Source organism: Lithobates pipiens, unplaced genomic scaffold (genome assembly GCF_037356315.1).
Source record: "Lithobates pipiens isolate NorthernLeopardFrog02 unplaced genomic scaffold, aLitPip1_a1.2 Scaffold_18, whole genome shotgun sequence".
NCBI lineage: Eukaryota > Metazoa > Chordata > Amphibia > Anura > Ranidae > Lithobates > Lithobates pipiens.
In genome coordinates, this window is record NW_027507758.1 from 611,793,672 (window position 1) to 611,815,720 (window position 22,049).

Here is a 22,049-nt window from a genome sequence, read left to right on the forward strand (position 1 = left end):
TTCTAGCGCAGAGCTTAGACATGCAGGGGGTCTCTGTTAGAAGGGGGGGACCTGGGTACCTTAATATGTGTCCTCTGGTTGCAGGCTGAGGAAGAGACAGGCGGTGCTGTGTCTTATAAATGTCCGGCGCCCATCTTGGTACATCCTGTGCAGGCGGAAGTCTGTGTGGGAGACAGCGGCTGGCGAGCGAGGCGAACGGAGTGGTGAAAACATTTCACCGGGTGGTGGAGGGCTCGTTCGTAAGTCCAGCGGCGCCGGAGCAGGGCTGGGCGGCAAGTTGGACTCGCGGTGGGGACGGTCCACCCATCTTGGGGCTCTTGAGCATGTGCACCTAAGGAATTGAAGGGACTTTTTTTACCACTAATATTCCTTTATATTGGCTTTTAAAATTTACAAATGCAGAAATTTAGAATTTGGATGAAAGATTTAGCCCCGGAAAACACTGTTTGAAAGATAAAAAGTGCATTTTATATACAAATATATAGATCAGACCCAAATGAGGGACACATGAGCAGGAATGAGGATCGAGGGACATTGCTTCAAATCCGGGACAGTCCCTCCAAATCAGGGACAGATGGGAGCTATGGCTTTGACCAAGTACAGGTAATCACAACAAAACAAACTGAATGATTCAGTTTCATTCAGTAAAGTGCTTGCTTATAGCAATGCAATTCACTGCTATAAGCAAACATAATGTTTAACCACTTAAGGACCGGGCCTATTTTTTAGACTAGGTGTTTACAAGTTAAAATCAAGTTAAAATAATTTTTTTCGCTACAAATTTACTTAGAACCCCCAAACATTATATATATATATATATATATATATATATATATATAGCACCCTGCTCCTGATGAGCAGATGCTATTGTTTTTTCAAATTTAAGTTGCCTGAAGCTGCAGTTTGGCTCAGGAAAATGATTCCAAAGTTCTGGTTTCTGCACCAGTTCAGCTGGGTTGCACTGGTTTCCACTTGACCGTAGGTGCCGCCGTCACCACCGGTAAGTGTAGAAATGCAACAAGGTTGGATGCATTGGATACCCCGCTGTGCATTCTGGGTAGGGGTATTTATGGTACTGACGCAATTTTGGTGGGTTCGTTTTCCGGGGTTCACTGTCCTGACCTCGTGGCCCTCCTGGCCTGGTGTGTGTTCCTGCGCCTCGGGCCGGCTGGCCTGAGACTTTGCGACTGAAATTATAGGCCCAGAAATCTTGGGGCCTACTGACCTAAAGGTGGTCCTGTGCTGTCTTGCCTGCGGGGAGAAGCCAAGCGACTGGAGGATCCAGGGGAGGACTTTTCCAGGAGAAGACTGAGCATCAAGGCTGGTATCTCTGGAAGAGCCTGGAAACTCAGTTGGAGGAGGTAACCCGGGTCACCAACCACACAGTATCGCCGGGTTGGCTGAAGGAAACTGGTGCTGTGTGACAGTTCTTTAAAAACCAGCTTCGGGGGTCAGTGCTACATATATATATATATATATATATATATATATATATATATATATATATATATATATATATATATATATATATATATATATATATATATATATATATCGTGTTTCCCCAATAGTAAGACACCCCCGATTGTAAGACGTATCGGGAGTTTCAGAGGGGTCGGCTAATATAAGCCGTACCCCGAAAGTAAGACATATGTCTTACTTTCGGGGGAAACACGGGGGTATTGCCGCCTCCCTCTCATCTAGCTGCACGCCGCCTCCTGCCCACGTCTGCACCGTCCCCCTCTCCATACGTCGCCGCATCTGCCATTTCCCTCTGATCTTAATGAGCGCCGCCTCCTGCCCACGCCTGAGCCGTCCCCCTCTCCATACGTCACTGCGCCGTCCCCTGCACTTGTCACTGCCGCCTCCTGCTTAAAATACGGTAATGCACACAGTATTAATCATACATCAGTAAAACATACACACTGGCATACTGGGGTATCATCTGCTGTATGTAACCCAGTGGGTATCAGCAGGTGTCACACTGGATTAAATACAGCAGGTGGTAATGTATCACACATAAATCTGTTTTATCTTCCAGTATTCCACTGTTCGTTCTTACCATTTTTCATTGTTTTACATGTTATGCAATGTTGTAACAAGACATTCTTGGCACTTCCTTTTATAAAACTGTTTTGTGGTGAATACAATACTGTTCAGGTTGTTAATAAATGTTAATTTTATGGTTAAAACAAAAAATTTGACAATTTTTTTCCAATATAAGACATACCCCGAAAGTAAGACATAGTGGGGCTTTTGGGGATAAAAAGAAAGTAAGACACTGTCTTACTTTCGGGGAAACACGGTATATATATATATATATATATATATATATATAGATATATATATAGATATATATATAGATATATGTATATATTTTTTTTTTTCTAACACCCTACAGAATAAAATGGCGGTCGTTGCAATATTTTCTGTCACACCGTATTTGCGCAGCAGTCGTACAAGTTCACTTTTTTGAATTAGCAAATAAGACAACAATAAAGTTAGCCCAATTGTTTCTTATATTTTGAAAGATAATGTTACCCCGAGTGAATTGATACCCGACATGTCACGTTTCAAAATTGCGCCCTCTCGTGGAACGGCGACAAACTTTTACCCTTAAAAAATCTCCATAGGCAACGTTTAAAAATTTCTAAAGGTTACCAGTTTTGAGTTACAGAGAAGTTCTCGGGCTAGAATTATTGCTCTCGCTCTAACGATCGTGGTGATATTGCACATGTGTGGTTTGAACACCGTTTTCATATGCGGGCGCTACTCATGTATGCGTTCGCTTCTGCACGCAAGCTCCTCGGGATAGAGCGCTTTAAAATTAAAATTTTTTTTGTTATTTAATTTACTTTTTATTTTGTTTTGACACTGTCCTTGTAACATAAAAAATGTAATTAAATATGAGGGTCTGGGGTCAAAAAGACCTCAGATCTCGTATTTACACTAAAATGTAATTTGAAAAAAAAAAAATGCTCATTTAAGAGCATTGGGCAGAAGTAAAGTTTGACGTTGCTTCTGCCAGTCAATGCTATGGAGCCCAGTGGGGCATTCAGCAGCCAGGCATCCAGGGGAGAGGATGCGATCTGCTAAGTGGCAAAGACCACTGGAGTACGGCCTCTCCCACCCCCAATAAAAGTGATCTTGCAGCAAATCCGCTGCAGAGACCACTTTTATCTGAAAGTGGACCGCCCGCTGAAGAAAATGAAAAGGGGTTATTGCAGCTATCTGCTGACATAACAATGGTATTCCTCTTCAAACAGCCGCCGTATAATAAAGGTGGGTGGTCCGTAAGTGGTTTAAAAAAAATAAAATAAAAAAATTATCACTTCCCCAGAGTAGTTCAATGTTACTATGGTAACATTATATTGCTTTGTGTTAAAAAAAAAAAATTGTAAATAAAAAGAGAGAAAATATAATTTTTTTTCCGTACTGTCAATATTCAGTGTCCCTGATCACCGACACACCTGTTATATGACAACACTGTACTGCACCAGTGACAGTATGCAAAAAAATAAATAAAAATTGTGAACATTTTTTTTTATTTCTTCTAATTTTCTAAAAATTATGACATAAAAATGACAACTTCAAAAAACCCGTCATGCCTCTTACTAAATACCTTAGACTGGTCCAAATCATTTGGTGGAGGGGGGATTATGGTGTGGGGTTGTCCTTCAGGGGTTGGGCTTGGCCCCTTAGTTCCAGTGAAGGGAACTCTTAAGGTGTCAGCATACTGTACCAAGACATTTTGGGCAATTTCATGCTCCCAACGTTGTGGGAACAGTTTGGGGATGGCCCCTCCCTGCTCCAACAGGTCTGAGCACCAGTGCACAAAGTAAGGTCCATAAAGACATGGATGAGCAAGTTTGGGGTGGAGGAAACTGACTGGCCTGCACAGAGTCCTGACCTCAACCCGATAGAACACCTTTGAGATGAATTAGAGAGGAGACTACAAGCTAGGCCTGCTCATCCAACATCAGGGCCTGACCTAACAAATGCATTTCTGGAGGAATGGCCAAACATTCCCATAGACACACTCCTAAACCTTGTGGAGAGCCTTCCCAGAAGAGTTGAAGCTGTTATAGCTGCAAAGGGTGGGCCAACTCAATATTGGGCGGGTGTCCCAATACTTTGGACAATATAGTGTATTTACAGTAAGTGTGTGTATATCTAAGAAAATATCTGTGGTTCATTTGTGGTTCACCTCATAACCCCCTCAGGTGTACTCTTCCCTCGGGAGAAACCTGGTAAATGTCCTGTAGATGTGATTCTCCCAGATGAGGGCTCCACGTTGGAGAAGAAATGTAAGAGAGATGGAGACTGCAAATGGAAGAAAAAGTGCTGCTTCTGGGGGGGTAGAAGACGATGTATGCTGCCATTGGACGGTAAATTTTTACAATCTGTCTGAGAATACGATGAGATCATAAAAACATGACCTGCTTTGTGTCCGAGACATAAACAGAAAGAGAGACATCTTCATCTAAATCTACATCTTCAGATGTATTTCAACTTTTCTCAATGCTTCCTGTTGTAAAAATGGTGTTTACAGAGATAGGTAGCTGAAGCTGAAATGTCCACATATAAGAGAGTCAGAGAAGAGACTCCTCCTCCTCCAAGGTAGTGATAAAGGAGGCAAATAATACTCTGTTGTCTCTTTCTGGGAATCTATTGTATCGTAAAAAATTAAATGTAGTACACATCAGTTTAAATATATAAACTTTAGATAAACATTAATATAGTGCCCGGCCAGCGCTCATCACCCCTCATAGTCCTAACCTGAACTCATCACCCTTTATAGTCCTGGCTTACATTCATTACCCTTCATAGTCCCAGCCTGCACTCAGCACTCTTCATAGTCCAGGCCTGCACTCATCACCTTTCATAGTCCAGGCCTGCACTCATCACCCTTCATAGTCCCGGCTTGCACTCATCACCCATCATAGTCCTGGCTGCACTCATCACTCCTCATAGCCCCAACCTACACTTGTCACCTTTCTTCATCCCAGCCTGCACTCATTACCCTGGATTGCTCAGGCCTGCACTCATAACCATTTTATAGTAGCAGCTCACACTCATCACCTTTCATAGCCCCGGCCCGCACTCATCACCTTTAATAGTCCCTGCCTGCAGTTATCACCCTTCATAGTCCCGGCCTGCACTCATCATCCTTCATAGTCCCATCTTGCACTGATCACCTTTCATAGTCACAGCTTGCACTCATCACCTTTCATAGTCACAGCTTGCACTCATCAGTCTCTTCTCTCAGTTTCCAGTTCAGTCTCAGTTTCTCAGTCTCTTCTTCCTTCCATCCTCATCACAGCTTTTTTCTCTCTCTGCAGTCAAGGAAAATGCCTGCCCATACTTAGATGACTTTGCGTGTATAACTACGGAATTTGCACCCATGTGCCAGAGAGATGGCCAGGGGCAAGGCACCGAGCGATGCTGTTATTACGAATGCAGGCACCATAACCAAAACTATTATTACTGCATTTTATAAAGGTATTGCAGCAGAAACATAACTAGAATCTTCAGAGTCCTGGTGCAAGAAATAATAAAGTGCTGCCCTAACCCCCATCTGGGGCCCCCCACAGTGGTGGAATGCCAGGCATGGTCCCACATGCGACCTTTGCAACCCTGGTAGTCCCACCACTAGAGTCAATAGTTTTTGTTTTTGTTATTGTATTTATTTATGTTACCATTTCCTTTTAAAGGCACATCCCACTTTTTTTATTTACTAAAGCTGGAAAGTGCAAAATCAGGCTCACTTCTGCATAGAAACCAATGAGCTTCTATCCCCAGCTTGTTCAATTAAGCTTTGGTAATAAAACCTGGAAGCTCATTGGTTTCTATGCAGAAGTGAGCCTGGTTTTGCACTTTCCAGCTTTAGTAAATAAACCCCATTGCGTACGTAAAAGTGGGGTATGCCTGTATTTATTTACAATTTTATTTTTGTACCATTTTTTATAATTTTTTTAGGAGCCCCATTTGGAGGATTAGGTGAGATATCAGGGGTCTAGACAGACAGAGAACGGACACTGCTCTCAATCTCCATCTCTGCAGCCTCGGATTCACAGAATGCATACATAGGAATAGCTCTGTACAGAGCTCCCTGTTCATCCACAAACTGAAGCATAGTAAACACAGCATACTATGCCTCAGCTATGAATGATCGGTACGGATCACTGACTCTATTCATTAAGACAATGAAGGGGGCAGTAAATGACACATTTACCAGCCTCTACCCTGCTCTCCATCCTGACAGATCCCCACAGCAGCCAGCAGGACAGGGGAGGGGGAAACTGGCAGCACTGCGAGGGTTGACGGGGAGGGTGTGGGGGGGGGGTACTCAGGAGCCCGATCACAGCAAGAAGTGGATAGGAGGGGAAGCAGGGGCTGCATGTAGAGGAACCAATCCCTTCCACTTTCCTCCAGCAGCCTTTCCGTGGTTGCAGGAAGAAAATGGATGGGATTGGTCGATCTATATGCCACCCCTCCTATTCAGGAGTTCAGGGGGCTGCACAGGCTCCCTGGAGCATGGGGCAGGGTTGTAATTGAGACCCCTACAGCCCCTGTATTTCAGTATAATTGAGTTTTCTATAGTGTTCTGACATATAAACCTTATTAATGTTTTAGCTTGTAATTATTCAGTACATGTACATGGACAGCTGTAGTTCCTCATACACATACATGACGAGCTCCCAGCTCTAATGTTCAGAGAAGTCGCTTTACTGCTTAATACAAGTCTACATTGTTCTTCCAGAAACAAGGTGCCCCCCAAGGCGATGTTGCATGTAAATAGATTTCTTGCAGTTGTTGTTCAGCAAGGATGTTTAGTGCGCTGTCTGGTACTAAGATGCCCACTTTGGAGGACCCTACAAGACTGTATAGGAATTAAAATCTAACACACATTTATTATATACAATAATCATATCAGAAGTAGCCTTGGGACTGATTTTACAACAGAACTTTAAAGTTTAAAGAGTACCAATTGGCAATGTATGACAGTATCTTTATAAATATTGTCTGGCCCTGCTACAGTACAGGGCCAATGAGTCTTTTGTGCCCACCGTTGGACTTTATACTGTAAAGTACATCATTTATTATGTGAGCTGAGATAACTAGCATATGCAGTATACTGTGTCCTGGGGTGAGCAACCTTTTTGGGCACAGACGTAACCTGTCTGCTCCTGCAGAATGATGACTGTGTGTCCAGGTGAGCCTGAAGGGCCTGCAAGGGAGAGGTGCACCACCCGGAGTGGATCAGCAGATCAGAGGTCCTGAAAGATATATGAAATAAGTCTGGGAGATGTGTAAATCACCAAACAGGGGGATGTTAACTCAAGTGTAGTGCTTCCCAGTGAGGTTAATCCATGCCAAAAAATACTATTTAGGGCTTGTTGGTCAACTTTTATTGAAAAGTAATAAAAGGTTAAAAAACAATTGAATGCCCTCCAGGGGTTTCCATCATCATTTCAAAATATGAAATATCCTTTAAGCCTCTTGGCTAAGGATGAGCCGAACACCCCCGGTTCGGTTCGTACCAGAACCTGCGAACAGACCTAAACTTCGTGTGAACTTTAGAAACTCTATTAAAGTCTATGGGACTCAAACGTTCACAATCTAAAGTGCTATTTTTAAAGGCTAATATGCAAGTTATTGTCCTAAAAAGTGTTTGGGGACCCGGGTCCTGCCCCAGGGGACATGTATCAATGCAAAAAAAAAGTTTTAAAAACTGCTGTTTTTTCGGGAGCAGTATTTTAATAATGCTTAAAGTGAAACAATAAAAGTGTAATATTCCTTTAAATTTCGTACCTGAGGGGTGTGTATAGTATGCCTTTAAAGGGGCGCATGTTTCCCGTGCTTAGAACTGTCCCTGCACAAAGTGTCAATTCTGCAGGAAAAAAAGTCATTTAAAATCACTCAGGGCTATAATGAATTGTCGGCTCCCCGTAATACAGAGAACAGTCATTGAAAGTCATTGATAAAAAAAAAGTGGGGGGTTCCCCCAAATTCAATTACCAGGCCCTTCAGGTCTGGTATGGATATTAAGGGGAACTCCGCGTCAAATTAAAAAACAAATGACGTTGGGTTCCCCCTAAATAAATGGGATGAATTCGAGTGGATACTGCGAGCCAGGCCTGCTCATCCAACATCAGTGCCTGACCTCACAAATGCGCTTCTGGAAGAATTGCCAAACATTCTGTCAGGGCTGGCTTAGCTCTTCCTCCTCTGGGCTGGCCACTCAGCTGTCGGCTAATTGCCAGCTCTCTCCTCTCTCCACAGTTACCAGCTGTTCCCGATGATGCTCGTCTGGCCTCCCTATATATAAGTCTTCCAGCGCATTCTCCTTTGCCTTCACGTTTGGGCACATCACTAGGAACCATCTCCTGCTGTTGTTTCAAGACTGGCTTGCTAACATCCCTCCTGGCTTCCATCGTGCTGGCAGTTGCTCTCCGTGGATCCCTGACGTCTGGACTGGCTGATTACCCGATCTGGTTTATGAACTTTGGACTGGCTGACTACCCGATCTGGTTACTGGTCACTGGCTTGCTTGACTACGCTTTTTCCTATTTTATTTTTATTAATAAACAAGTGTGATTAGATTGTACTTCTATCTCTGTCTGTTTCATGTTTCCTGACAGTAGGTGAAGGCCATTAATTCAGAAGATACAGTCAATCCACTTGTTGGTAATATTTTTTCTAGATTGGATGAGCAAGATCACCGCATGGATCAGTTTGCGATGGCGTTACAAACGCTCCTGAATCGCACGGCTCACCTGGAATCCCCCACGGTGGCTGCTCCGGTACAACCTGAGTCGCAGGCCGTCCCTGCTGCTGCGCCAGTCTCTGTGCAGGCACCCGCCTTGAGTATTACCTCTATAAGAGGTATGTCTGGTTCTGCTCCACTTCCCCAGCGATTTGGGGGTGATCCAGTTCAATGCAGAGGGTTTCTCAATCAGGTTGAGATATACTTCGAAATGCTGCCCCAGGCGTTTCCTACGGACAGACGCAAAGTAGGTTTCGTGATACCTTTGCTTTCTGAGAGAGCCTTGGCCTGGGCTAACCCTCTATGGGAGATGCAAAAACCTGTTGTCTTGAGTTACCTTCAGTTTGTGGCCTCCTTTAAAAGGGTTTTTGACGTTCCCGCACGCTCCGCTTCTGCTGCCAAGTGCCTCATGTCCATCAAACCAAGTACGAGAACTGTTGCCGACTACGCCATTGAATTCCATACTCCGGCAGCAGAAGTTGCTTGAAACAATGAGGCCCTCGTGGCTGCTTTTTCTCATGGTCTCTAGGATTCCATCAAGGATGAGATAGCAGCCCGAGATATACCCACTGAGCTGGAGAGCTTGATCTCGTTTGCCATCCTCATTGACTTCAGACTCAGAGAAAGACTTTCTCTTAGGGAGCGCTTGCGGAAGCCTCCTGTACGTTTGCCTCCGAGCTTTGTAGTCCCACCCATGCCTCCCTCACCTCCCATGCCTCCTGGTACCAAGTTGGTCAGTGAAGATGAACCCATGCACCTGGGCTTCACGCGTCTCTCTGCGGATGAGAGAGCCTTTAGGAGGATGGAGAGATTGCCTTTATTGTGGCCAGGCAGTTCACTTTTTGAAGTCTTGTCCTACCCATCCAGGGAACGACCAAACCTTGAGGTCCTGTCATGGACAGACCTTAGGTGGCGTTGTTTCGTCCCCAGTTATCCAGAAGGATAAGCCCCTGGTTTTGGTCACCCTTTCTTGGGCTGAGTCGTCCATCGAGATACAGGCTCTGATCGACTCTGGGGCTGCAGGCCTGTTCATTGATGCTGCATTTGTTTTCGCAGCACTCGATTCTGCTGCAGCTGCGTGACACTCCACTTGCCATTGAGGCTCTTGACGGGAGACCTTTACAGCCTGCCCATGTGACTCATGAGACGGTTCCGTTGTCCATGGCCGTAGGGGCTCTTCACCATGAGATAATCCTATTCCAAGTTATTTCCTCACCCAGATTTCCGCTGGTTATTGGTTATCCTTGGTTACAGAGGCTCAACCCCTCCTTTGATTGGCTCCGTGCTGAGGTTCTCTCCTGGTCACCACAATGCAGTGAGACATGCTTCCTGAAGGTATCCAAGGTCCTGTGCACTGCTTCACTCCCCTCCCTACCGGAGGAGTACCGTGATTTTGGCGATGTCTTTGATAAAGGTCAAGCTGGTAGTTTGCCTCCACACCGCCCTTATGATTGTGCAATTGACCTTCAACCTGGTGCCATACCTCCTCGTGGCCGGGATTACCCTTTGTCGGTCTTGGAGGATAAGGCCATGGAGGAGTATGTTGCTGACGCACTTTCTCGAGGTTTCATCCGCAAATCCTCGTCTCCTGCAGGTGCTGGTTTCTTCTTTGTGAAAAAGAAGAGCGGTGAACTGAGACCTTGTATAGGGGTCTCAATCGTGTCACGATTAAGAATGCCTACCCGATTCCATTGATTACTGAGTTATTTGACCATCTCAAGGGAGCAACGGTTTTCACAAAGCTTGACCTGAGAGGGGCATATAATCTCGTGTGCATTAAGGAGGGCGACGAGTGGAAGACTGCGTTTAATACCAGAACGGGTCATTATGAATACCTGGTAATGCCTTTTGGCCTTTGTAACGCCCTGGCAGTTTTCCAGGAATTTATTAACGATTTCCTCCGAGATTTGTTGCAGTTGTGTGTGGTGGTGTATCTCAATGATACCCTCATATTTTCCAAGTCCCTGGAGAGCCACCACACAGATGTCTGTCGGGTACTTCAGAAACTAAGAGAGAACAATCTCTATTGTAAACTGGAGAAGTGCGAGTTCCATTGTGAACAGGTTACATTCCTGGGCTATGTCATTTCCACTGCTGGTTTTTCAATGGACCCAGAGAAACTTTCGGCAGTCCTACAGTGGCCTCGACCCGTAGGTTTACGTCCTCTGCAGCGTTTCCTGGGCTTTGCCAATTACTATCGGAAGTTTATTCGTAACTTCTCGTCTCTGGTCAAGCCTCTGACTGATATGACCAGAAAGGACGGTAACCCACAGAGTTGGTCTCCGGAGTCCATTAAAGAGGAAGTAAACCCTGATGGGTTTACTTCCTCTTTTTTTCCCTGCAAAGGTAAAGCATAATGGACTACTATGCATCGCATAGTAGCTCATTATGTGTCACTTACCTGACACAGGAGCCAGCGAAGTCGCCGCTGTCCCCTGTAGTCCGCCGCATCCATCTTGCTGGTGGCGTCTCGCAGCTCCGACGAATCACAGCGGCGAAGCCACGATGACGTCACTCCCGTGCATGCGCACGGGAGTCGCGTCTCGCAGCTCCGCCACTGCCATTCGGCGAAGCCGCGATGACGTCACTCCCGCGCATGCGCACGGGAGTCGACAAATTAGGCAAATCCATTCTTGGACTTGCCGCATTTAGTTTTCTAAAAATGTCCAAGTAATAAAGTGAAAGAAAAAAACAAAGAAACAACAAAGTCCCAAAAAAACAGAGTCTTTTGTGTGTGATGTCTTTGTATAAACCACAAGCGTGTAGGAAATAGATTACACCTCCTTTCAAAAATTCATACATTAATCGTGTGAAGTTCCCATCACCAGGCGAATTGGAGGCTTACCGGAGATGTTGGATCCTCACAAATTTACATTTGGGGGATCATACAAGCTTTTGCAAATATATGCAGATCCTCACAGCAGCAGTTAACCAGGGGGACTTCAAATGTAGGTGATCTCTTCATAGGTTGCAAGGTATTTTAACTACGATCAGATATACCCATAGGCAGTTTAAGAACATAAGGAAAAGAAGCAGGGACCAAACATAGCGTAATTCCGTTTTTATAGAAATAGATAAAAGATAAAAGTACAAAACTCACATGTAAAAAGTGGTTTGTGCGCTTAACAAGATAAAACACAATTGCAGCAGAGTCCCAATTACCCGGTACTAAGAATGTAAGGGGTGATGCCTTGTCACAACAATTTTCCTCTACTTCCAAGTCGGAGTCGGTTCCGGTTCCTATGATTCCTCCTGATTGTATCTTAGCTACGGTTCGCACCAGTCTTACTTCTCCTTTGGGTGATAAAATTCTTGCTGCTCAGGTCCATGCTCCTCTTGATCAACCTTGTGACCGCTGCTTTGTCCCAGAGAGTCTCCGTACTGCAGTGCTCCAGACTTATCCTTCTCCCAAGGCAGCTGGCCATCCTGGGAAGAATCAACTCATTTGGGCCATCTCCCAACAATTCTGGTGGTCTAGTCTACGGGCTGATGTTGCTGCTTTCGTGGCTGCCTGTCCCGTGTGTGCTCAGAGTAAGACTCCACGACACCTTCCAGGGGGCCTCCTACAACCCATACCCAATGGAGAGAGGCCTTGGACTCACCTGTCAATGGATTTCATTGTGGAGTTGCCCAACTCCCAAGGCAACACTGTTATCCTTAAGGTGGTTGACCGGTTCTCAAAGATGTGTCATTGTATTCCACTTAAGAAGTTGCCCACCTCTAAGGAACTGGCTTCCATTTTTGCTCGGGAGATCTTTCACTTACATGGGCTACCCAAGGTGATTGTCTCGGATAGGGGCAGTCAGTTTGTCTCCCGGTTCTGGCGAGCCTTTTGTGCACAGTTGGGAATCCAGCTTGCGTTCTCTTCTGCGTATCACCCGCAGTCTAATGGGGCCGCAGAACGAGCTAATCAGTCCTTGCAGCAATTCCTACGTTGCTATATTTCTGACCATCATAACAACTGCTCTGACCTATTACCTTGGGCAGAGTTTGCTCACAACAGTGCCTTGAATTCTGCCTCCCGATTGTCTCCATTTATGGTGAATTATGGTTTCCAACCTTCCATGTTGCCTGACTCGTTTGTTCCGCAGAGTATTCCTGCATTAGAGGAGCATCTCCGTGGTCTTCGTTCCACTTGGGTACAAGTCCAGGAGGCTTTGCGTCATGCTAATGATAGGTACAGACTCCATGCTGACCGCAGACGCCTGCCAGCGCCTTCCTATGAGGTTGGGGATAGGGTCTGGCTGTCATCTCGCAACCTCCGGCTTTGTGTTCCCTCACTGAAGTTTGCACCTCGGTTTATTGGGCCTTCCCGTAACCTTCGCAGGATTAACCCAGTAGCTTACGCGTTGGAACTTCCTCCTAGTATGCGCATCTCAAATGTGTTTCATGTCTCCTTATTGAAACCGTTGGTCTGTAACCGATTTACCACCTCGGTGCCACGTCCTCACCCTATTCGGTTTGAGAACCATGAGGAGTATGAGGTACAATTCATTGTTGACTCCCATAGGTTTCCGTGGGCACATACAGTACCTGGTACATTGGAAGGGGTACGGTCCGGAGGAACGCTCCTAGGTTTCATCCTCGACCGTACATGCCCCTGTCCTCCTCCACGAGTTCCATAGACGGTTTCCCCTCAAGCCCGGTGGCCCCCCGAGGGAGAGGGGTCATTGGGGGGGGGGGTACTGTCAGGGCTGGCTTAGCCCTTCCTCCTCTGGGCTGGCCACTCAGCTGTCGGCTAATTGCAAGCTCTCTTCTCTCTCCACAGTTACCAGCTGTTCCCGATGATGCTCGTCTGGCCTGCCTATATATATATATAAGTCTTCCAGCTCATTCTCCTTTGCCTTTACGTTTGGTCACATCACTAGGAATCATCTCCTGCTGTTGTTTCAAGATTGGCTTGCTAACATCCCTCCTGGCTTCCATCCTGCTGGCAGTTGCTCTCCGTGGATCCCTGACGTCTGGACTGGCTGATTACCCGATCTGGCTTATGAACTTTGGACTGGCTGACTACCCGTTCTGGTTACTGGACACTGGCTTGCTTGACTACGCTTTTTCCTATTTTATTTTTATTAATAAACAAGTGTGATTAGATTGTACTTCTGTCTCTGTCTGTTTCATGGTTCCTGACACATTCCCATAGACACACTCCTAAACCTTGTGGACAGCCTTCTCAGAAGAGCTGAAGCTGTTATAGCTGCAAAGGGTGGCCCAACTCAATATTGAACCCTACGGACTAAAACTGGGATGTCATTAAAGTTCATGTGAGTGTAAAGGCAGGTGTCCCAATACTTTGGACAATATAGTGTATGTAGAGTATGTATGTGTATATCTAAGCAAATATCTGTGGTTCATTTGCGGTTCACCTCATAACCCCCACAGGTGTACTCTTCCCTCGGGAGAAACCTGGTACATGTCCTGCAGATGTGAATCTCCTAGTTGATGGCTCCACGTTGGAGAAGAAATGTAAGAGAGATGGAGACTGCAAAGGGAAGGATAAGTGCTGCTTCATGAAGCATAGAAGATGGTGTATGCCGCCATTGTACGGTAAATTTTTACAATCTGTCTGAGAATACGATGAGATCATAAAAACATGACCTGTTCTGCTTTGTGTCCAAGACATAAACAGAAAGAGAGACATCTTCATCTAAATCTACATCTTCAGATGTATTTCAACTTTTCTCAATGCTTCCTGTTGTTAAAATGCTGTTTACAGAGATAGGTAGCTGAAGCTGAAATGTCCACATATAAGAGAGTCAGAGCAGAGGCTCCTCCTCCTCCATGGTAGTGAGAAAGGAGGCAACTAATACTCTGTTGTCTCTTTCTGGGAATCTTTTGTAATGTATTAAATTAAATGTGGTACACATCAGTTTAAATATATAAACTTTAGATAAACATTAATATAGTGCCTCGCCTTCGCTCATCGACCTCTTATGGTCCCGGCCAGCGCTCATCACCCCTCATAGTCCTAAACTGAACTCATCACCTTTTATAGTCCTGGCTTACATTCATTACCCTTCATAGTCCAGGCCTGCACTCATCACCTTTCATAGTCCAGGCCTGCACTCATCACCCTTTATAGTCCCGGCTTGCACTCATTACCCTTCATAGTCCTGGCCGCACTCATCAATCCTCATAGTCCCAACCTGCACTTGTCACCTTTCTTCGTCCCATCCTGCACTCATTACCCTGGATTGCTCAGGCCTGCATTCATAACCATTTTATAGCAGCAGCTCACACTCATCACCTTTCATAGCCCCGACCCGCACTCATCACGCTTAATATTCCCTGCCTGCAGTCATCACCCTTCATAGTCCCGGCCTGTACTCATCACTCTCCATAGTCCCAGCTTGCGCTAATTACCCTTCATAGTCCTGGCCTGCACTCATCATCCTTCATAGTTCCGATCTGCACTCATCACTCTTCATAGTCCCAGCTTGCACTCATCACCTTTCATAGTCACAGCTTGCACTCATCAGTCTATGCTCTCATTCTCTAGTTCAGTCTCAGTTTCTCAGTCTCTTCTTCCTTCCATCCTCATCACAGCTAGTTTCTCTCTCTGCAGTCAAGGAAAATGCCTGCCCATACTTAGATGACTTTGCGTGTATAACTACAAAATTTGCACCCATGTGCCAGAGAGATGACCAGTGCCAAGGCACCCAGTAATGCTGTTATCACGAATGCAGGCTCCATAACCAAAACTATTATTACTGCATTTTATACAGTAAAGGTATTGCAGCAGAAACATAACTAGAATCTTCAGAGCCCTGGTGCAAGAAACCATAAAGGGCCGCCCTGACCCCCATCTGGGCCCCCCACAGTGGTGGAACGCCAGGGCACGGTCCCAAATACGACCTTTGCAACCCTGGTAGTTCCACCACCAGTGTCAATAGTTTTTGTTTTTGTTATTGTATTTATTTATTTTACCATTTCCTTTTAAAGGCACACCCCACTTTTAAGTACGCAATGGGGTTTATTTACTAAAGCTGTAAAGTGCAAAATCAGGCTCAATTCTGCATAGAAACCAATGAGCTTCTAACCCCAGCTTGTTCAATTAAGCTTTGGTAATAAAACCTGGAAGCTCATTGGTTTCTATGCAGAAGTGAGCCTGATTTTGCACTTTCCAGCTTTAGTAAATAAACCCCATTACATACTTAAAAGTGGGGTATGCCTGTATTTATTTACAATTTTATTTTTGTATCATTTTTTATAATTTTTTTAGAAGCCCCATTTGGAGGATTAGGTGAGATATCAGGGGTCTAGGCAGACAGAGAACGGACACTGCTCTCAATCTCCATCTCTGCAGCCTCAGCTGCACAGAATGCATACATAGGAATAGCTCTGTACAGAGCACCCTGTTCATCCACAAACTGAAGCATAGTAAACACAGCATACTATGCCTCAGCTATGAATGATCGGTATGGATCATTGACTCTATTCATTAAGACAATGAAGGGGGCAGCAAATGACACATTTACCGGCCTCTACCCTGCTCTCCATCCTGACAGATCCCCCACAGCAGCCAGCAGGACAGGGGAGGGGGAAACTGGCAGCACTGCGAGGGTTGACGGGGAGGGTGTTGGGGGGTACTCAGGAGCCCGATCACAGCAAGAAGTATATATGAGGGGAAGCAGGGCTGCATGTAGAGGAACCAATCCCTTCCGTTTTCCTCCAGCAGCCTATCCATGGCTGCAGGAAGAAAATGGATGGGATTGGTCGATCTATATGCCACCCCTCCTATCCAGGAGTTCAGGGGGCTGCACAGGCTCTCTGGAGCATGGGGCAGGGTTGTAATTGAGACCCCTACAGCCCCTGTATTTCAGTATAATTGAGTTTTTTATAGTGTTCCGACATATAAACCTTTTTAATGTTTTAGCTTGTAATTATTCTGTATATGTACATGGACAGAGAAGGTGATTTACTGCTTAATGCAAGTCTACAATGTTCTCCCAGAAACAAGGCGCCCCCCAAGGCGATGTAGCCTGTAAATAGATTTCTTGCAGTTGTTGTTCAGCAAGGATGCTTAGTGCACTGTCTGGTACTAAGATGCCCACTTTGGAGGACCCTACAAGACTGTATAGGAATTAAAATCTAACACAAATTTGTTATATACAATAATCATATCAGAAGTTGCCATTGGACTGATTTTACAACAGAACTTTTAAAGTTTAAAGAGTACCAATTGGCAATGCCTGACAGTATCTTTATAAATATTGTCTAACCCCGCTACAGTACAGGGCCAATGAGTCTTTTGTGCCCACCGTTGGACTTTATACTGTAAAGTACATAATTTATTATGTGAGCTGAGATAAGTAGCATATGCAGTATACTGTGTTCTGGGGTGAGCAACCTTTTTGGGCACATTCATAACCTGTCTGCTCCTGCGGAGTGATGACTATGTGTCCAGGTGAGCCTGAAGGGCCTGCAAAGGAGAGGCGTACCACCCGGAGTGGATCAGCAGATCAGAGGTCCTGAAAGATATATGAAATAAGTCTGGGAGATGTGTAAATCACCAAACAGGGGGTTGTTAACTCAAGTGTAGTGCTTCCCAGTGAGGTTAATCCATGCCAAAAAATACTATTTAGGACTTGTTGGTCAACTTTTATTGAAAAGTAATAAAAGGTTAAAAAACAATTGAATGCCCTCCAGGGGTTTCCACCATCATTTCAAAATATGAAAGATCCTTTAAGCCTCTTGGCTAAGGATGAGGCGAACACCCCCGGTTCGGTTCGTACCAGAACCTGCGACCGGACCTAAACTTCGTGTGAACTTTAGAAACTCTATTAAAGTCTATGGAACTCGAACATTCAAAATCTAAAGTGCTATTTTTAAAGGCTTATATGCAAGTTATTGTCCTAAAAAGTGTTTGGGGACCTGGGTCCTGCCCCAGGGGACGTGTATCAATGCAAAAAAAAAGTTTTAAAAACGTCCGTTTTTTCGGGAGCAGTGATTTTAATAATGATTAAAGTGAAACAATAAAAGTGTAATATTCCTTTAAATTTCATACCTGGGGGTGTGTATAGTATGCCTGTAAAGAGGCACATGTTTCCCGTGCTTAGAACTGTCCCTGCACATTTCTGCAGGAAAAAAAAGTAATTTAAAAGCACTTGTGGCTATAATGAATTGTCGGCCCCCCGTAATACAGAAAACAATCATTGATAATTTTTTTTTTTTTTTAAGCGTGGGGTTCCCCCAAATACAATTACCAGGCCCTTCAGATCTGGTATGGATATTAAGGGGAACCCTGTGTCAAATTAAAAAGAAAAAATGACGTGGGGTTCCCCCCAAATATCTATACCAGACCCTTCAAGTCTGGTATGGATTTTAAGGGGAATTCCACGCCAAATTTTGAATGAGGCAAAAAAGTGCAGGCAATATCTTTAGTTGACTTCCAAGTAATGTCAAGAACAATTCCAAATGATGGTGTTAATATAATGCCATGGTACATAGATTATCCCCAGGCTGCTATAGCCTACGAATGTGTCTCGGATCCACAAATGTACCTGTAAAAATGTCTAAAGATCTCATTAATTTTCTCTGGTCATTTTGTATCTGAAAAAAGGGGAAAAAAGGTGAGACACAAGAAACAATTATATAGATTGATCCTAGACATATCAGATTTGGCTGCGGCTTAACTGTGTCACATAACTACAGAAAAAAACTAAAGATAAAAATATAAGCTGCGCTAAATCCCACAAACATCAAATTGTGTATACATAAATAAAGTAGCAATGAATTATGGGCTGTTCCCAGCCTCTAAACATAAATTAATATGAAATCAAACCGTAAATAATAAATGCATATAAATATTACAAACTCAGACCATGCGAACCGCCTATTCCTTGCAGTATAGGACCAAGTCGCATGTCCCTATGTATAGCAATACAAAACTCTAAATACACCCAGTGTATGGATTACAAGTCTGTATGTGTAAATCAAAAGAGAGTTCTTTCAAGAATGTGAATAAAGTCCTCCACAAATGAACCATAAGCGATCCACTGCTGTGTGCGATTAAGTCGTTTATGTTTAGAGGCTGGGAACAGCCCATAATTCATTGTTACTTTATTTATGTATACACATTTTGTATCTGGCCTTCACTAATGGGGGGGGGGGGGCAGGCTTCTTGTCAAACTTTCCAAGATCTTACAGTACCTTGGTATCATATTGGGTTAACCAGTGATCACAGACCTGTCACTTCTGAAGCTAGTTCTGTTTGAATTGATTGTTTGAATTCAGTTTGCTGTCACATCACAGAACAATATTCCAAATATCAAGGAATGAACTTTTCTTTTTGGTTTCTTTTTGGATGTACATAAGACATAAGCCAATCATTTCCTACATGTGTATGGCATTCCAATCTGCATAATAATCTGAAGCCTGGCATGATGGTAATGACCATGTAGTCAGGAGTTTCATGTGCTCAACAGTTATCACCATAGGTGAGTGGTCTGAGACCGCCATCGTTTCAGTGGAAGCCTCCTGAGGTATTAGATTCGCTAACACTAGAAAGGTGTGCAGCCTAGACTGGTGAGGGTGGGGAAATGGGTGAAATGCCATTCTAAAGATTGAAGATGTCTCCAGACATCATTAAGGTCAACAGTCTTGGACAACATATACATGTAGAGATGGGCAGACTGAAAACATGTTGGACCTGATGAGGCTTTGGAAACCGTAAATCTATCTTCCTTAGAAGAGAGCATGTCACTGAATTCTCCACTGATGATAATTCCATCCTGGTATTGGTGAGTTATGGTGAATTGAAACAGTTGTTGAAAAAATATCTTGCTATTGCTGTTAGGCCCATAAATTACTACAATAGCAAATCCCTGCTCACGTAAGTCCATCTACCTTCCACTTGATCTGCTCACTGGTTCATAATACAGCAAGATAGTTGTTGGTAAGAATTATTGTACCGGGGGCGAAAAACAAAAATATCATAAAAGTAAAAAGTTGTTCAATAAAGGTGCATTAAACATCCAATACACATAATACACAGAATTAGAACACAGAGAGCTACAAGTAACCTCTAGTACACTGTATACAATACATGGAGTATCTAAGAAGGACAGGTCCATCTACAACAAGTAATTCCAGCCAGAAACATCCAGCCCCGCCAATTGAAAGTTTTTTCCTTTTATTTTTCTGTTTTCTTTTCCTTCTTTCTACACACTGACTAACCACATTGCAATAACTTTTACATGTTTTTAAAGATGATGGATCCCTAGAAGTCTGAAGATTGGAGAGATCCAGGTGGATCCTATCATGCTTCTCATCAGAGACACTTCCTCTATGCCCATAATGAATTCCCTGCAAATGTCTGAAGTTTCCTTCATGTCAGCAATACACCTTCTGCTAATTAATAAAGATAATTAGAAGTGTCACATGTTTATATAGTGTCATTAATTGTTCTAGGTGCAGAAAGCAACCTCTCAAATTGTGAACAGTTTGGGAGGTTGTTTTCTTCTTTTTCGGTTAATATGCAAATTAGGCCTTTAGCATGGTCACTGGCCATCTTCAGTTCTTCTGAACCCCTTATAGGGGTTACGTTGATGGGCCTTGTGTTTCGGGTGCACATCAAACTCAAATCAGCAGATACCCCATTTACTTAGAATCGTAGAAACATAGAAAAGTGATGGCAGAAAAAAGACCAAGTATTCCAACAAGTTTTTTTTTGTTTTTTGTTTTGTTAATAGTATATTTCTACAGTATGTGCGATGTGGTTGGCACCACCTGTCTGACCTGCTTTGTGTTTCTCTGGATGTAGTACAACCTACTGAGATTCCTTTGCATTGCAGACAAAGAAGGGCAAACAAAGCCCCATGCCATTCCTTCCAAGTTCTCTGATTTTGTTTTTATACCATTTATTTATAGCACTGATGTAGAGAATATATGAAGACCCCCTATAAGGTTACCCCAAGTAGGTCCAGGGCAAACACCCATTTTACCACTAAGAACCTTGAAAAAGGAGGGGGGTCATAATCTCCCGAAGCATGTTGGCTGCACACCTTTTACCAATTATTAGCAGTCTGGGACAGAAACTTTCATGTGCAGGACTTTTCATGCAAGGCATTCCTTAGCACACATATACATCCTGAAGAACCAATATCCTGCCCAGTACCTCCAGGAAGTAGGGCCTCTGCCCACTGGGCCACATCATTTATTCATAGTGTTCTGTGAATGTGAAAACTGCAAGTTCCAACAGCCTTTGTGGCTGTTGGCTTGTATATAGTTCCCAAGGAACTACCAGGGCGCTGTTGAGTATTCTAGGTAGTTCGTTGAGCTTCCTGTCATTCAGTAACTGCCTGTCCGTATTGGAGGTGTGGACAGACAGCTACACAGACAGTCTGCAGGACTGTGGCATCACACCCAAAATCTGCTGATTGTGGTGCAATACTTTACAGGCTCCTAACAAAAAATAACGAATGCAGATTTTTTTACCTGCAAAAAAATGTGCAATTATTATTATTTTTTTGTAAAGGAAAACTTATCCTTTAAAAGCAATTGCAACACTGTACCAAATAACTTTTTATCATATTCTTGAGGCAGCTAGAGCTTTCTTTAGGTGGTATTTAATTACCACAGTTTTTTTTTTGTTTTTTTTTTGCTATATAAATAAAAAATACAGAAAATTGTGAAAAAAAAAACATTCTTAGTTTTTGCTCTAAAATTTAGCAAATGAATCATCATGCATTTAGGACGAAATGTATTCTGCTACACTTCTTTGGTAAAAATATCCCAACTATTATTTAGTCAGTGGGAAAGTTATAGAGTCTACAAACGGTGGTGCATTTATTTGAAAATTGTTCAAGGGCAGAACTGTGGTTTTCAGGGATTACATCACAGCACAGAAGAATACAATATTTGACTGTTTCATTTTATTTTATTTTTATGTTTGGATTATTATTATGATGAACTAGATTGTATTTATGTTTATTAGGTAAAAGGTAGAATTATTAGTTTTATAAATGCTCTGGGCACTAAGTTTAGGAATTTATTTGTTGATATCATCTTGTAATATTAAGTACAGCTGCTATAGATGTTAAGTGTAGGGACTCAAAGGGAAGGAGGCATGAGCTCAGTTTTTGAAAAATTTAGCTTTAGAAGTGGTGGAAATCCATATCAGTTAGTAGCTCAATAAAGCACTCAGAGACTGGAGGGGTGAGTTGAAGAGTATATTTGGGTGCCATCAGCATAGAATCGATACTGGAAGCCACCTATCGCCAGGTCATTAGCATATAAACGGTACTGGAAGCCACCTATCGCCATGTCAAGCTTTCTG

General features: G+C 43.7%; 1 protein-coding gene across 1 annotated transcript in view; it reads left to right on the forward strand.

Annotated features, from left to right (window-relative positions):
* The window catches only part of LOC143990349 (whey acidic protein-like), a 29,804-nt gene extending 9,653 nt beyond the window's left edge, over positions 1 to 20,151 (forward strand). The window contains exons 2-4 of the mRNA XM_077490384.1: positions 4,224 to 4,388; positions 14,153 to 14,317; positions 19,981 to 20,151. Of these exons, the coding sequence (XP_077346510.1) occupies positions 4,224 to 4,388; positions 14,153 to 14,317; positions 19,981 to 20,003 (353 nt within the window). The 3' untranslated portion in view covers positions 20,004 to 20,151. The remainder of the gene's footprint in view (positions 1 to 4,223; positions 4,389 to 14,152; positions 14,318 to 19,980) is intronic.
* The last annotated feature ends 1,898 nt before the right edge of the window (positions 20,152 to 22,049 follow it).